The 17500-nt window shown below is 36.8% G+C and overlaps 1 protein-coding gene across 1 annotated transcript in view; it reads left to right on the top strand.

The window, feature by feature from the left end:
* The window catches only part of gfra4a (GDNF family receptor alpha 4a), an 85326-nt gene that overhangs the window by 38395 nt on the left and 29431 nt on the right, over nucleotides 1-17500 (top strand). Inside the window, 3 exon segments of the mRNA XM_056471481.1 lie at nucleotides 4435-4469; nucleotides 4472-4543; nucleotides 16480-16614. Coding sequence (XP_056327456.1) covers nucleotides 4435-4469; nucleotides 4472-4543; nucleotides 16480-16614 — 242 coding nt within the window.

The following is a 17500-nucleotide window of genomic DNA, read 5'->3' as shown; positions in this document are numbered from 1 at the left end:
AACAGAAAATGATAAAACGGAAACAAAACAGTTTGATTTGTTTATATTGTTCCCCTGATGACTAATCTGAATCTTGGATCTACAGTCACATGATCTTTCAGAAATCCTTTTAATGTGCTTACATCAGGGGTGTCTAAACTCGGTCCTGGAGGGCCGGTGTCCCACAAAGTCTAGTTCCAACCCCAATCAGACACACCTGGGCTAGCTTATCAAGCTTTTACTAGACTTTCTAGAAACATCCTTGCATGTGTGTGAAGGCAAGTTGGAGCTAAAATCTGCAGCACACAGGTCCTTCAGGACCGAGTTTGGACTCCCCTGGCTTATACAGTGCTCAAAAAACAACTAAAAACTAATTATAGACCAAATTAAAGGTGCCATAATAATGTGAACACACCTAGGCCTAGCTAAATAATAAGAGCTCAGTGCATGGAAATGACATACTGTGAGTCTTAAACACCATTGTTTTTCTCATTTCCATGTAAATCCTGTGAGTGTAAAATCCTCAGAATGTAAAACTCTGGTGATCCACACAGAATCATTAAAATGCACATCCCGGCAGTGGTTGAATGGCCACAACGTTTCGTTGAAAGATTGCAGTGATGATAACTTTTCCTTATATCAAAGTCTATCTAAGCATATATTAATCTTACAATGTTCGTGGGACTCTTATTTTGAAAATAGGACAGGCTTTTAAACAAGTTTCAGCCGTGCGAGGCCATGAAATCTCATCATGACAGAATGCAAAATGTGGAATATAAGTATGTTCAATTATTTAAGAGGCAGAAGGTCTGTTTATATGTATATTCAGTTAGTTTAACATGTATATTGTGAAATTTGCTGTGCATATGTGTAATGAGGCAACAAACACATGTAAACTGTTGAATAGAAGTCTTTAATCCACATTTATGCATCAGGTGATCATGGATCACTCAGCTATTGTGATTTTTCTCGATTGGCAGGATACCAGTAAAACATTCTGAAGTGAAAGGACACCAGTAAAACTCATTTGTTTATACAAAGTTGATATTAATACCTGCTTCTGTTTTAGGATACATTAAAACCTCAAAATATAAATCTAATTACATCTCTGTTGGTCTGTTTTATCGAGTTTAATTATAATTTAGCCTCTATTCCATCCATATTACAACGCTGGAGCAAACTAGGTTACTCCGGTATATAAAGATTGCTCATGCAATCCTTCAAGCTAAAATAAACCTCTTTGCTACTCTAATTGTGTTTTAACAAGGATTTTACACATTTGAATATGGTTATTTTGTGTGCGTGTCAAAATTAATTGTTTCTTCGGTGCACTGCGATGCAGAAGCTGACAATTCGGTATCTGTTCAGTAATAGATCATAACTGGTTATTACGTACTGATGTCAGTTATCTCATATGTGCTATATTGCTATAGATTATTATGGCAAGGGAGGAGGCCGCGAGCAATCAAAACACTGCAATTACTTAAAAAATGTAGAAACTCTGCACAATTCACTGCGTGTGTGTTTGCTGGACAGTCTTTCACTGACACTTAAGTTACAGCAGACGCCCTGTTTCAATGTTATGGACAAAATGAAAGTAAACTCCATCTCTCTCTCTCTCCTCTCTCTCTCTCTCTCCATCTGCTGGCCCGTTTGGACCCTGCTGGCGTGAGGTAACGTTTAAAACGTTTCCTCTCCTCTCGGCTGTTACAGCGTTACTTCTGTAAGAAGCGCGTGTCTGCAGAGCGAGTTTTCTCCTCCGTGTCTATCATGCATCCGCTGTGATCACCACTGCCGTTTATCAGTGTCATGCATCAGTGAACAGTACCAGAGCGTTAAACCTCCTTTTCATTGCACACGACAAGCGACAGACCGGAAGTCATTCATTTCCAATGGAGAGTAGTCTGGGAGCTGCATGGAAATCCGATCATCTCCGTATGCGGAAAATTTTCGGATGCAAATTGAGCTGCGAGGAAACGTTTGAATATTTGAACTCCTGCGACTAGACTGGATGTGACCGGCTGACTGGATGTGATGTACTCCAGTGTTTTCCAAAGCAGGTCCTGCGAACAGGAAATGAGAAATAGTAGTTTTTTTTTCATTTATTTTTTTAATCTGAAAAAGTAAATGCGTATTAAAAAACTAATTTGTTTATGCTGTCTCCACATTCTCTCCCAATTTTTAGCGGTCTATGAGTTTCTTGTATTCATTCATTCATTAAACCATGGTGAACACATGGAGAATAAAGGCTCTTGCTTTTGTACTCCTTATTTTGAACATACGAGAACAGCCTTCTCTCCCATGGTGCATGACAAAAACTGAAAATTTATGTGCAACTGCCATAAGGGGGCGTAATCTGACAGTCGTGTCCAAATGTAATGTGCAGTGGAAAGGCGGCTTTAGAGCCAATCGCAGCCCTTTCTGTTGAGCACGTGAGTCAGAAGGTGCATTCGAATCATATGTTTTCAATGTAACGACTTGCTGATACGCCGGCTTTTATGAGGAGACCATTTTATTCCGCTTCTGATTAAAGTTTTAAAAGATTGAGTTCGATGAATTGGATGAGACTGTGCGACTGTCAGTGAATGGCAAATCAAAAAATCCCTGACCTCAAAACTCTGTGCATTATAAGAACAAAGGAAACACAATGTACAGTCGAGAGTGTAGCATGCATTCATAACGCATTTTTGCACGGTGACTGAATACTTTGAGTCCGAACATAAATGGCAACACCGTTTCACGAAAGACAAAGTTAAGATGCTTTCTTTTATCCGCATGGATGCTATGAGGAGAAACAAGAGACGTCCCCTTGATTTTGAAGATAAAGAGACATCCCCTTTGAAGATAAATATAATGTGTAAAACTATACATTATTTATATTACTTTATTACCAAACATCTGATAAGCTTTTTATATTAATGGACAATGCACATATATTGATGTTTCACAATGTTTTTATACTACATTATTTGAATCTAAACAAGCTTTGTTTTGCAATGTTTACATGTTCTACTCGCATTAAATCCAAACACCAAATATCAGAAATGACAACATATTGTTAGAGTTTAATTGATGACAATTTCAATGATATTGATTAATGCGCTTACTTGACAGATTTCGTTCATTCATTTTCCTTTTGCTTAGTCCCCTGGTTTATCAGGGGTTACCACAGCAGAATGAATCGCCACTCACTTGACAGATTTATGTATTTTTCATTTTAGGTGTTTTATGTTTGGTAAAATAATTTTTTAATAATGTAAAATAATGTCTTGTCCCAATAGGTGTATTTAGAGGTTTTTCCAAAAAAAAAGCAGAAGTGGATTTAGCTGGTTTTGACGCAAAATAAAATCTATTTGTTAAAAACCAAAGAATTGTCTAAAGTGACATTTTTGACAAAAAGTTATTTTATTTACCAGCTAATAACCTTTTCATTATCTATAAAATAAAACTTCTGAACCTAATCAGAGGAGCCTGATAGAAATGTTCATTTACAAGAAAAGATGTGTGATGGATTAGAGGGTTTTTGCATCTGAACTCTTCATTTATACTTTTTAATAGAAGAATTGTTGTGCTGTGAGTAAAATATAAAATTGTGTTATGGAAATCATCAATGCATCGTGATGCACCGGATATTGAATTGAACCCGAATCAATGGCATGATAATCGTCACCGAACCATGAGACCAGTGTAAGTTTACACCTTTACCTTATACTTCTAGTAGACTGCACACCCTAAACCCTAATAAAAAGTACTTACCCTTCATTTGTTCCAATATGGACAAATTGAGAGATTTAGGACACATTGAGTCCCATCATGTGTATACCAGCTGCTTTTACTCTGAGAGGCTCTTGGCACTGTTTGAGTGGTCATTTTTGAGCCTCCCTCTTTTCACATCACCAAACACTAAAAGACCTTCATCGCTCTCGGCTATCGATCAGCCATCATGCTCCACACACGCCAAGCAAACCACTCTGCCTGACACAATACATTACACAAGATGAGATCACTTACAGCCACAACGCCAGTTAGCATAAGGAATCAGCTGGGAATGTGGGTAATTCCTCAGAGACTGACTTGGTTAAATGATTGATTGGTGACCAGAAGACTGGCTGAATGTGACCTGCATGTAATAATGCAGACCAGTTTGCTGCCCCTCTGTCTGAGTATTGGCAGTTCTCCAAGAACTCTGTATTGCAGTCATGTCTGTGCTTAAAATGAGAAAAAAAACGAATGGATTTAGGACTTTATATGAAGTGGGAATGAGAGAGAAAATGATGAGAGTGGAGCAGAGTGTATTGGTGTAAGCTAAGGACAGGACAAAACAATAGCAGAATATGCAGCTTCCATCTACATGTATAGTGGCAGGTAGCATACAAGCAAGTGTTTGAGTGAATTTGTGCTTCTGAGGGTTTGCTGACTGGCTAGATGATGGATGTGCTGTTGTGGTTCCCTCAGGTCTCGCTGGGCTCAGTTCCAGCACGACTGCCAACCCTCGAGCTCACTGCCAGCAGCTGCCAGCAAGAAAATTACGGAGCCTGCCTTATTGCATACACCGGCCTGATAGGTAAGAACTTTCGGGCAACGTAGTCCAACTGGCTTATCATTATACACAAGTCAGATAGCTTAGAATTGTGGGCTTACAATTTTATCATGAATTCTGGCAAAATGGAAAACCACTGTGAACATAAGCTGGGAGGTGATTTTTAATGATCAACTATGCATATGGTGCGAACAGTGATAGATAATCTTAAAGTGTCATTCAACCCCAGAATTATATGCGACTCACTTAGCCACTGTCATTACACCTGTATGAGTGTTTATATAAGTATATTTTCAATACACTTTATTTTTGATGGTCCATTTGAGTATTAGTAGACTGTCTGCTTAATATCTGTTGATAATGCTCCTTCAACTGACTATAAAAAATTTTGCAAGTACACTAACCCTAACCCCAACCTAACAGTCTACTTGTAATCTAATGAGAATTAGTTGCAATGTAACTTAAATTCAACAAATGGACCATCAAAATAAAATGTGTGGCCATATTTTCTTTAGTACTCCTGTAGCATGTACCTTTCAAGGTCAGGTGTACAACTCTAAATCACAAGGTCCCCTTTCCTGCAGATTTAACCCCAGTCATGATTAAATCCATCTGCTTGATTGTAGGAACTAATCTCTGCAGGAAAGCTGATCTTGAGAATCAGAGGTGTAGCCTTTGAAAGTGTACTGCCCTAGTGACCGCTTTTGTACCTTTTTTCCCTGTAGGTGCCCAATCCTGTTCTTCAAGATCTATCCTTCCTGCTGAGTTTGGTGCCAACCCTCTTTTAACAAACCTTTTGCAATTATTTAGTGTTCCCGAAGATCTTAATTAGGTGGTTTTTTTGACATTTAGAGATTAGGGTTGGAGCTGAACATTGCAGGAAGGCAGATCTCCAGAAGTAGAATTGAGCTCATCCGGTGTACAATGAAATCAACATTGGGGTGAATTAAGCTTGCATGTCTGAGTTATGCAATATTAGGAGTGTGTATTTAGTGTACAGTACACTCACTTTTGAAAAAAAGGGTGTTATAAGATCTGTCACTGGAGGCAGTACCCTTTGAAAAGCTACCTTAATGAAATAAAATAAAAAACATTCTCTTGGAGATGAATGGAGTATAAAAGGGTACATTTTAAAATTGTATCACCCCAACTTTTGTAGCTTTCCCCCATGAGACTATATGACAATTTTTATTTATAGTATTTATCTTTGTGTAGGTTGGTGCAACAGAAATTTGAACAAACTTGGTTCAAATACAGGGTGTCTGCGGGGTCTTAAAGTATTAAAAGTTGATAAATCCATTTAGAGGCCCTTAAAAAGTATCAAAAAATCTTAAATGCTATTTTACATGGTATTCAATTTTGTATCATTTTTGATTATACAATGTCTAGTTGTATGCTAAAGCTTGCCTGAATTTAATCTGCCAATGGGATGCTGGGTAATTTATGAAATCTATAAAATCCTGCTAGATTTTACATCACATTGCTTTGTGCACTGTTATTCCTGCTGTTCTATTGGCACCACCTGCTGGATTCGCATTTTTATTCAGTAAATAAATAATGTTTTAGTTCTGGATTAGTTTCTTACAATTATTATTTAGTAAATATACTGTGAGTTACAACACCGGCTCATGGTGAAAATGTACCCTGTATACATTTCTGGAGAGCGTAAATCATGTGGATGGCTTTTCCGCTGTTACCAGTTTGCCCAGTAGCTGGCCACGGACGTTGGCAGACTTGAGACGCAGAGAGGAGTTCACTGTGACAACGGGGTTTGAGTCCAGCACAGAGAATGGTTCCAGAAAGCAGGTAAAATAAAAACAAAAGGTAAAATATAATATAAACAAGTAAATAACAGGGTGAGAACATGGTAAGATTTGAAAACGTGGTAAAATCAGACCGCCGCGAGGGCTTTTTTTTTTTGGATTGCTTTTGAAAACCGACACTGTCGGTTTGGTTTAGGGAAGGGAGTGATCAGGTCAATCCGTGCTTTTGAAAACCTTATCGTTGGGTTTAGTGAAGGAGGTGGGTGAGGTTATCGGTTGGTCAGTCAATCAACAGTGGCCTCTGGTGAATTTATGCGAGAACAACAGCAGATGCGAATGGCACTCGTGAGAGGAATTTGAGATCTTAAAAAGCATACACAGTGGCCTCTTGTGGATTTGCAAAAAACAAAGACTTGGAAAAAAAACTTACCTTCTGGGGCATATTTGGCGCTCTCCAGAAATGTATATGGGGTTACATATCAATAATGAGTCTGGGTTGGTAAGTTAAAATGTCGCCAATGTTTGTGGTTAAAACCTAAAGTGGCGACAAGGTCTTAAAAATGTATTAAAAGAGTCTTTAAAAAGGTCGTAAAAGTTATTGAATTTCACTCTTTGATTCCTGTATATACCCTGAAAAATTCCTGATGATCTTAAGTGGTTCTGGTGTTTTAAATTAGGGTTCGAGCTGAACCTTGCATGATAATACTGTACACTGTCAGGAAGAATAGGTAACAAATGGGGTAAAAAACCTAAAACTGTACCAGTTTAAAAGGTCAATAAAAGATCCTTATGATTTTGTACCCAAAATCAACACCCAACAGATGGCCTTTGTACCTAAAAAAAAATACAGTTTTGTGTAGGGATTCCGACAAAAATGCCCCATTTTGATCCTAGAGATTTACCTTCCTAGAGATTGGTGCCCAAACAGAATAAACCCTGTTTACCTTTTTATACTACAGTATGGCCTAAAAATATGTAATCTTTTTGTGCTAAAAAAAGTACATGTGTGTAACAAAAGAGTGCAACCTTTGGGACATACTTCTTCATCATTAATAATTTGCTCTGTTGCCTAGTTACATGCCCTGTCAATCATCCTGTCACATTCTCCACAGTTCTTTTAGAATGAATGTCCTACCATGTTGGAGATGAAGTGGCATTTGAATCTGTCATTTCCAGATCTTTCATGCAGAGAAATCTCCTTGATGTGAAATCAGTTTGCATAATTATATATTCATAAGTTAATGACTGAATGTGGCTTTAGAAAAGTTCACAATGTTGTTGCAGATGAAATATGACATGGATTAAAACTTAAATGTATATTGTTCATCAGGTTACATGCTAATTAACCCTTGTGTACTGTTCAAATTGACTACCTTTTCCATAATAATGAAATTTTTTGATTGCAAAGCCATGACACCAAATAATCATACATTCTTGATTGTTGGTGGTTTTCCCTGTTGGGCAGAGGTAAAACATATTTTTTTTACTGTTGATCATCAGATGGCAGCATTAATCCTTTAGATAAGACAATGAAAAAAGTTTCTGTTTTTTTATATGGATTCTATGGAGTAAAAAATAAAAATACACTTACTATGTTTACTGTGTTCTGAGAGCTGAGGGGCTTGTTTTTTTATTTTCTCAAACATATCAAGGTAAGTGCACAAAGGTCTCTCTCACACATTCGCACACACCCACACACACACTGTACACTATATTAACATATTTTTTATCCAGAAACTAAGCTCTTTTTTTGCACTGCAACTGATGATCAACAGTAAAAATTTGTAAATTTACCTCTTCCCAACAAGGAAAAGCAGCAACAATCAAGAATGCATGATTATATTGTGTCATGAGTTTGCAATCAAAAAATAAATAGAAGTCAATGGGGCAAAAACAGCCAAGAATGTAATGAAAAGATAGTAAGTTGGCCCACAATGTATTGAGCTTTTAAAAATTTACAAAGCATTTTCCCAAATTACGTGTTAAAATAAGATTAGTCACCAAAATTGTTCCATTTGCTAAAACACAGAGAAAGTTGTGACCAAATTATTAATACTTAAAATCACCCTGGAGTAGATGAAAACCTCCCGAACAGCATATAAAGGTTAATAGTGTTTCATACCCCTTTACCTAAGCCTTTCCACTTAACCCTTCTTCTTTACAATTTTTTTTGTTTGTTTGTTTTAGACTTTAACCCAGTTTGTAGCACACAATGTGTTTGGGGAAATATTAGCTGTTCGAGTATGCACAGAGCTGTACTTTGAATTACTAACGGAAAAAACATCTGGGTAGCGGTGGAGCAGTCATTTACACTTTTTAGGATGGATGGAATGCAATAGAACACAGCAGAAGTGTTCCTGAAGATCTTATTTAAGTGATTCTGGAGCTTTAAATTAGGATTGGAGCTAAACTTTGTAGGAAGGTACAGTATCTACAGCAACAAGATTAGGGACATCTGGTGTACAATGAAACCAATACTGGAGTGAACGGTCTAAGAAGAGTACATTAAGCTAAAACAAGTACAAAAGCTGTCATTAGGGCGGTACCATTTCAAAAGATACTTATGTACCTTCAAAGTTCAACAATGCTCTTTTAGGTGGCCCAAATGGCTCTCTGGGAACAGCTTTGCATATTTTTGCTTGCTTTTTTTAACAATCCTTTTATTTATTTTTTTTTGTGTCATCAGCACAAGTACATGCCATGCCTACTAATGGCAGCTGATTTCCACCATAACTAATGATTCAGCATAAGTTTCCAGCTTCTACTAAAACTTGAACAAAAGTTTTAGTACTTTGCAGCACTTGTCTGTGGATGTTTTGCAAAAGAAGCAAGAAAAACAATGAGGGCTGCTCTCTGAAGGCAATTTATTTGGGGAGAAGCAGCTATGAGACACATTTCACTATAATAAATGTGACCAGGTGCATGCAATGATGCAAATTACATGTCGTCAAAAGCGGCTCACTTTTGCAGTCTAGCAACAGAAACAAATTGAACCCTGATCATAAATGGACTTAGGCCAAAACATTAGAGCGACAGCAAACTTTTCTCACTGTATAGCTCAAGAAACAAATTTGCATATGGGTTGTTGACAAATAGGCATTAAAACACAGATTTTGAAGAAAAAAACGGTTATATTTATATAGTTTAAATTCTGATGTTGGAGAAAATATAAGGGGTCACTAAGTTTATTGATTCTTCTTGTTTTTTGTACTTTTTACTTACTCTACCATAACAAATATGCTATGGATTGACAGTAAAAATAAAAAAGCAACTCTTAATAATGAATTGGGTAAGCTAAAAATGTTCGTAGTGTATGTGTGTGATTGAGAATGTGTGGGTGTTTCAGCTGTGAGAGAAATGTATTTTGATTTTTTTGACATTTCTCGTGGAGTAACTAGTGCCATTTCTTTTATATGAAATGATGAATTTTTTTTTCTCCATGACTTCTTTGACTTGCATATTTTCAATGAAAAGGTTGTCACACAAAACAACGACAAAATCTAATTTTATGTTTCCAAAAAAGCTAAATATATGAACAATTCTGAGACATATTGTAACAGGTGCACCTCATGGGCTTTTCACAGGGGGCTTCAGTCACATGATCTAGAATGGGGCCCTTCAACTAATTAAAGGTTTCTGCATAATTGCTATAGCATATTATTAGCATTTTATATACCAGATGGCATGGTTTTCAAAGAAAAAATGTATCAAGATCCTATGTTTTTTTTAAATACACTCAGCAGCCACTTCATTAGGTAAAGTCCAACTGCTCGTTAACGGAAATCTCAACCAACTCTGTGCATTTAGGCATGTAGACATGGACAACATCTGCTGCAGTGCAAACCGAGCATCAGAATGAGGAAGAAAGCTGATTTAAGTGACTTTGAACATGGCATGGTTGTTGGTACCAGACTGGTTGGTCTGAGTATTTCAGAAACTGCTGGGATTTTCACACACTACCATATCTAGGATTTACAGAGAATGGTCCGAAAAAATGGCAGTTCTGTGGGCACAAATGCCTTGTTGATGCCAGAGGTCAGAGGAGAATGGCCAGACTGGTTTGAGCTGATAGAAAGGCAACCAAGTAATCACTCGGTACAACAGAGGTATGCAGAAGAGCATTTCTGAACGCACAAGTCCAACCTTGAGGCAGATGGGCTACAACAGCAAAAGAACACATCGGGTGCCATTCCTGACAGCAAAGAGCAGGAAACTGAGGCTGAAATTTACACAGGCTTAACAAAATTGGACAATAGAAGATTGGAAAAACGTTGCCTGGTCTGATGAGTCTCAATTTCTGCTGCGACAGTCGGATGGTAGGGTCAGAATTTGGCATCAACAACATGAAAGCATGGATCCATCCTGCCTTGTATCAACAGTTCAGGCTGCTGGTGGTGGTGTAATGTTGTGTGGCATATTTTCTTGGCACACTTTGGGCCTATTAGTACCGACTGAGCATCCTGTCAACACCACAGCCTACCTGAGTATTGTTGCTGACCATGTCCATCCCTTTATGACCACAGTGTATCTATCTTCTAATGGCTACTTCCAGCAGGATAACGTGCCATGTCATAAAGCACAAATATTCTCAGACTGGTTTTTTTGAACATGACAATGAGTTAACTGTACTCAAATGGCCTCCGCAGTCACCAGAACTCAATCTAGTAGAGCACCTTTAGGATATGTTGGTACGGGAGATTAGCATCATGGATGTGCAGCTGACAAATCTGCAGCAACTGCGTGATGCTATCATGTCAATATGAACCAAAACCTCTGAGGACCTTGTTAAATCTATGCCACAAAGGATTAAGGCAGTTCTGAAGGCGAAAAGGGGGTCCAACCTGGTACTAGTAAGCCAAATAAAGTGTATAAGTGTATCTAATAAAGTGGCTGGTGACTGTATATGGATGAATAAAATAATTGCCACTTACTAAAAAAGCCACTTGTAAAATCAGGCTTGATGTATTTATTAATAACTTTTTTTTATTTTTACATTTTTTTATTTACAAGAGCCATAATTTATTAAACTATGCTTGAGGCATTCACACAACAAAGGTCAGTTTTGAAATTTGGCTCAAAATTGTAAGATATTTAACACTGCAGTTTTGTGTAAAAATTTTGTGCAAATTACAATGTAACAATTTACACTGTAAATAAAATGCAGCTTTCCATATAATTCATTCATGTTGTCACAACACAAATCGATTAAGTTAACAAATTGAAGTGGATCGAACATAAAATAATCAAGTTGTCCCAAACAAAACTCAAGAATTGTGTTTCAGCTGATTTTAAATAAGTAGTTTGAACAAGCATTATTTTTTGAGTGTTGGTCTAAGAGGTCTATGGAAGACAAATGTTTAACAATTTAGTGCATTCTAAATGATGACAAGACTAATCATATGCATTTTTGTTATGTGTGACAGTGAAAATGCAAATCAAGTCAAAGACCCATATAAAAATACATAATGTCAAAAGCTGGACATAACTGTGAAAAAGATTTGGTGGTACAGATAAGTTTACGACATTAACAAATGTACAAGTCAGAGATAGCAGTAAGAAAAAAGAGAACAAGCGCTTTGCCTTGGCTGCTAGTCATTACGGCAGTATTTTTCCAAGAGCGGTTGTGAAGATGTTGCACTTTTGTGTTCTGGGACAAAAGAAATCAATGTGTTTAAACGGGTCTCTATCAGACCATAGAGTTCCAGAGTGCAGCACCTCCACTTTTCCCGCTTTCAGCTGACGAATTCTACACTCACTCACACGCTGAAAAAGCAGTCATTTTCCCTCCCTGCTGAACAAAGACACAGCTCCAAGAGCAACGCAACTATATCCTCTGCAATCAATGTTCTAGCCCACTTATGTAACCCACACACAAGAAGAAGATTGACAGAGCTTTTCATATCTGCCTTAGCTGAGGGCCTGTAAAGTAACACAAAGTGATTGCGTGAAAATGCAACAAACATTTCATCATCAGAAGGGTGAAAGTGTCTTTGCAGTGATGCGCGCTAGCGAAGCGTTCGTCAGATGCAATGAGTCTAACAGCACAATCTATGAATAAGGTGCACTTTTGATGTCCCATTAGAGGCACAAATCCAATACCTTTTTTTTTTTTTTTTTTACAAGTACTTATAATGGAAAGACCATTCAGTGGAAAATTCCCGTCTTTCCTCTATTTGGGGATTTTGGTCTGTCCTCCTTTAGTGGGATCAGTGGTTCGCAAAGTGGGGGTCACGAGACGATGACGGGGTCGCTTGTTGATTTACAAAAGTCAAATAAATTTTATTAAACCATTAGAATTTCCATATTTATTTATGACCCACAGAAGATAAAAATAGTAGTTAATAGTTACATAAAAAACAACAACATGCAAATGAAAAGCCATCAGCCTTTCAATTCTTTTTTTCATAGGACTTGTGTGTTTACGTTAAATTAAGAACACCCTATAGCATCAGCTGCAGTAGATTGATTTTATAGCACCAGGGTAAACTTTCTGACACCTTTATGGCAATCAAATACATTAAAAATAAATACAGGCCACAACTGAACATTAAGGATGATCTCTGAGTGGTGGTCTCCAAAATAAACCCAGAATAGACTTGCTGAAACAGTGTGCCACGAGTCTCATTAGGTGAGGTTTAATATTAAATCAAGCAAATTAATGAATGACTATAAAAATGATATGGTTGTTGGACTGTTGCAAACTTTGTGTTGTCAATATGTTTGTGTGTATATAGGTCTATTGTGTGCGCAATGTTTGTATATTATACACCACCTTCGAGGAATTTGTGGGTCACAAGTCACTGGCATTGTTATTTTGAGGGTTGCAGGCTGAAAAGTTTGGGAACCCCTGAACTAGATCAGGGGTTTCCACACTTTTTCAGCCCATGACCTCCCAAATACAATGGCACACACACACCAATAGGCCCATATTAACATGGGGCATATTGATGACATAAGTACACAATCTACAGCCATAGAGTTTTTAAAAGTCATTTATTCAAGTTTTTTAATTTAATATTAACCTCACCTAATGAGACTGGGTATCTATTCTTAATTTAATTTTGAAACCACCACTCTGAGGTCAATGCTCCATGTTCAGTCATGCCTGTATTTATTTTTAATGAGTGCCGAAAGTGTTAGTAAGTTTAAACATAGTGTCATAAAGTCAATCTGCTGAAAATTACAATATTACTGTGTCATTATCTAACGTAAACTCCATCAGCGGGGTCGCAAACCAATGGAAAAAAATAAATTAAATTAAAAGGCTGATGCTGTTTATTTGTATGTTGTTGTTTTTTTATGTAACTACTATTTGTATTTTCTGTAGGTTAGGGATAAAAATATGGTAGGGGAGAGCAGGGATGAAAGTAACAAAACGATTTCTCAAAGTTTTCAGTGTTTTGATTCATGGGTTTTATAAAATGAATTCATATTTCCAATAATAATAAAAAATATTCAAATATTATAGAAAATCTTAACAGTTTGCATTGTTGGATTGCTTTTGAAACATTGAGTGAAGTGAAATTTAAAATGAAAATGCCATTTAATATTTTTTGCAAAAATAAAGGACAAAATATGTTTTGCAGTTGACACTAAACAAGGTCATAGTCAGATATGTTTCAAATAAACATGATTAGGCCAGTAAATCTAGCAAATATTGTTGTTACTTTGACACACCTATCGACGGAGTCAAAAGTAACAATGTGCAATTTACTGTAAGTTTAAAGTAAAATTATTTTTAAGTTGTTCTACATTTGTTAAAAATACCACTCAAAATTGATAGACCAAATTTGTGAGTTAGTAATGGCAGCAAAAATATATTCAGGTCTAAAACATTATCTTTTAAAATAGGTTTCGTCCCCTCTCTAACCCTACTCCTAATAATTTAATACATTTATTTGATTTTTGGAAATCACCAACTGTTGTTGTAATCACTATTTTGTAATCTTCTGTAGGTTATTGATAAAATATGAATCATTATAATGATTTGTTTAAATTTATTAGATTTTTGAAAATCACCAAGCCCCCCCATTGGACCCACCAGGAAACTTGTAAACCACTGGTCTATGTCTTCTCAATGTTAGACTTAATGTTTATTGGATTATGTGCAGTATTCACAATAAATGGACAACACTCCGGTACATATTAGGAATTACCAATAAAATTAAACAACAACTCTCTCTTTAGTTTCTTTTCTAAACGCTTAAATCAAACAAAATCTGCAGAATCTCACGTCTAGTCCAAGCCCCTCCCCTGGAGAATTGTCATTCGGTCACTGATTGGCTCCTGTACTAGAAGGCGGACTTTATTCACCATATTGACTGTTACACTTTTCCCCATTCAAAATGATACGAGTGACATGTCTTGTGTATTCTATAGTCTTTGCTTCTAGTCTGCGCTTCTAGTTTATCTAGTCTCAGCAATGACAAACTGAACCTGGAACATGTCTGAAAACAATCATTATTTTCAGTTCTCTTTTTAAATGAATGATGCATAACACACACTTTACCTTTCCAAATGTGTGTTAAGGAACCAAAAGAAGAACGAAAGTAGTAAGTTAAAGAAAGGATGTTCTAACATGGTCAGGGGGAGGGTGTCACTTTCCTTCTGAACACTAATTAAACAAACTGAACTAGCCATTCAAGATCTTCAGATTTAGTATAAACCTGCAAACATTTGGAATCTGAGTACTTGTGGGACTGATCTGCAATACATTTTTCATTTTTCTCTTGTTCGAGAAGTTGTTTCAATCAGACATGGAAGTTACCTTTTAAACTGACAGTGTTCATTTGAAATCTGTTCAGAATGTATTACAATACTGCACTTTAATAAAAAATGTTGGGTTTTTGTAACCCAATGTTGATCAAATATGGAGAAACTCAATCGTTGGGTTAAAATGTGTAATTTTAAAAGGTGTAAATGGTCCAGATTGTCCATATTTGACCTAACGCTGCATTATGATAACCCAGCATTTGTTAGTATGGTGGTAAAATTTTGTATTTGTAAGTACTAATATGTACAATTTAGGGTACACTTTTAAAAACATGCTGGCTTGTGGTTGCAACTGAGTTGGATTTGTTCATTTACTGTATGACCTACATATTTGTACTGTAAAAATAATACTGGGTTGTTGGTACTCAAGTTTGGGTCAATAATGGACAAATACAATTTTGGGTTGACCAGCAGGGGGTGCTTAACCTGGTGGTCTGTTGTGGGTATAAATGCCCCAGTATATTGATGGGGACTCTATACTGCTCAGTCTTTCAGATAAGACGTTAAAACCGAGGTCCTGACTCTTTGTGGTCGTTAAACATCCCAGGATTTCCTTCGAAAAAGAGTAAGGGTTTAACCCTGGCATCCTGGCCAATTTTGCCCACTGGCCTCTGTCCATTATGGCCTCCTAACCATCCCCCATATCATAATTGGCTTCATCGCTTGGTCTCCTCTTCACCAATCAGCTGGTTTGTGGTGTGCGGTTCCTGGCGTAATATGTCTGGTAGCGGCGTCATTCAGGTGGATGCTGCACACTGGTGGTGGTTGAGGAAATTTCCCCAAAAATGTGTAATGTGCTTAGAGTGTCCCAGAAAATTATTATTATTTTTATTATTATATTATTATATTATTATTAATATTGGGGTTAAAATTGTCATTTAAATTTAATTAAAAAATTTACTGAACTTTAATATGGGTTTGTCCATATTTGATCCAACACTTGGTTATGGCAACACATTTTTTAGTGTGTGTTATTTCTGAATTCATTTATGTGACAAAAAAAAAAATGTTTTACTTTGCTGAATGGTTGATTTTAATTACTTGAAGATCTTATCATTTTTATCTTCTTAATTTTACATAAATTGTTTTCCAGTGTAATTTGCTAAAGTTCACATAAAATGGAGGAAAAAAGGGATTGAATAGTCAAAAAAAAAAGAAATTGGCCATTTTCAGAAGGTTTAGGAACTCATTTTCACTGTCCATTTGATGTCAAAGAAAGAAATGGCTTTTTAAAGAGTATATTTTCTGTTTTGTGCCCTATTTGATGAAACCAACCTGGTAAAAGATTTTTTTTTTTTGGTAATGCAGCACTGAGATTTGACAGATGGATATAGCATTTATGGGATACCATTATACTGGTACTGCATTTGGCTTTCTGTTTTGCAACTGATGTTCTCTTCTGTGTCTCGTTCTCTCTCCCTGTAGGAAGCATTATAACTCCTAACTACTTAGATAACTCTACATCCAATGTGGGGCCGTGGTGCTCCTGTGCGGCTAGTGGGAATTTCCGAGATCAGTGCAACCACTTTCTCAGCCATTTCCATGACAACAACTGCTTGAGTGAGTGGAAACTTTTCCCTTATGTCCTATATCATAAATAAATATGATCATTGCTGGAGATTCCCTTTTGTGCATGGAGAGGAAAAGAAGAGAAAGGGACCGACATGACATGCAGTGGAATATAGTCTATTTAATAATAATGTGTTGAAGAACCAATGTCCTCCTGTATCCAGCTCATAACTCAATTCATGCTAGTAAACGCTGAATTTTTCATTAAGATAGCTTCTCTTTTTTTATGTATTTAGGATGCGCTTAAATTAGTAGCATCTTCATCTTTAAAGGGGTGGTCCACTATGATATCATATTTTAAACTTAAGGTGATGTGTAATGTAGCTGTGTGAACATACAGTAAACAACATCTCTAAATGTAATACGCTCAATGTTCAATGCATGCAAAGGGAGACTTTGGCTTTTACAGAATTAGCTTAGCAAAGCCTACAGCGAACAAAATTTAGGGACTACAAAAAATACATCTGGGCTAGTGAGATCACAAGGGCGTCAGGTTATGCGCATTCACCATGTGCATTTACCACGTGCAGCAAAGAGGCGTGGCCAGAGGAGATATAATGTTATAGCAGAGAAAGCTAAAATGTCATCCAAAAGCTGCTTTTCCACAGAGCTTGAGTAATCATGAGTATTTGGGCTTCCAAAGGACCCGACACAAAGAGAGAAGTGCTTACATTTAAATTTTAATTATGTTCCAGAGAATTATAAAAACATACACAGCAAAATATGGGGACCCAAAACAACTCTAAGGGAGTTAATTTCAACACTGTGTAAGCGTCTCATGGGGTCCACTCCCAACAGAGTTAGATCAATACTTTCAAAGGTGTTGGCACATTGACACCGACAATGTTAATTTCAACTATCACCGTTAATTTCAACT

This window comes from Danio aesculapii, chromosome 13, assembly GCF_903798145.1.
Source record: "Danio aesculapii chromosome 13, fDanAes4.1, whole genome shotgun sequence".
Classification (NCBI taxonomy): Eukaryota; Metazoa; Chordata; class Actinopteri; order Cypriniformes; family Danionidae; genus Danio; species Danio aesculapii.
Note: the sequence above shows the minus strand (reverse complement) of the source record. Positions and strands in the feature narration are given on the sequence as shown.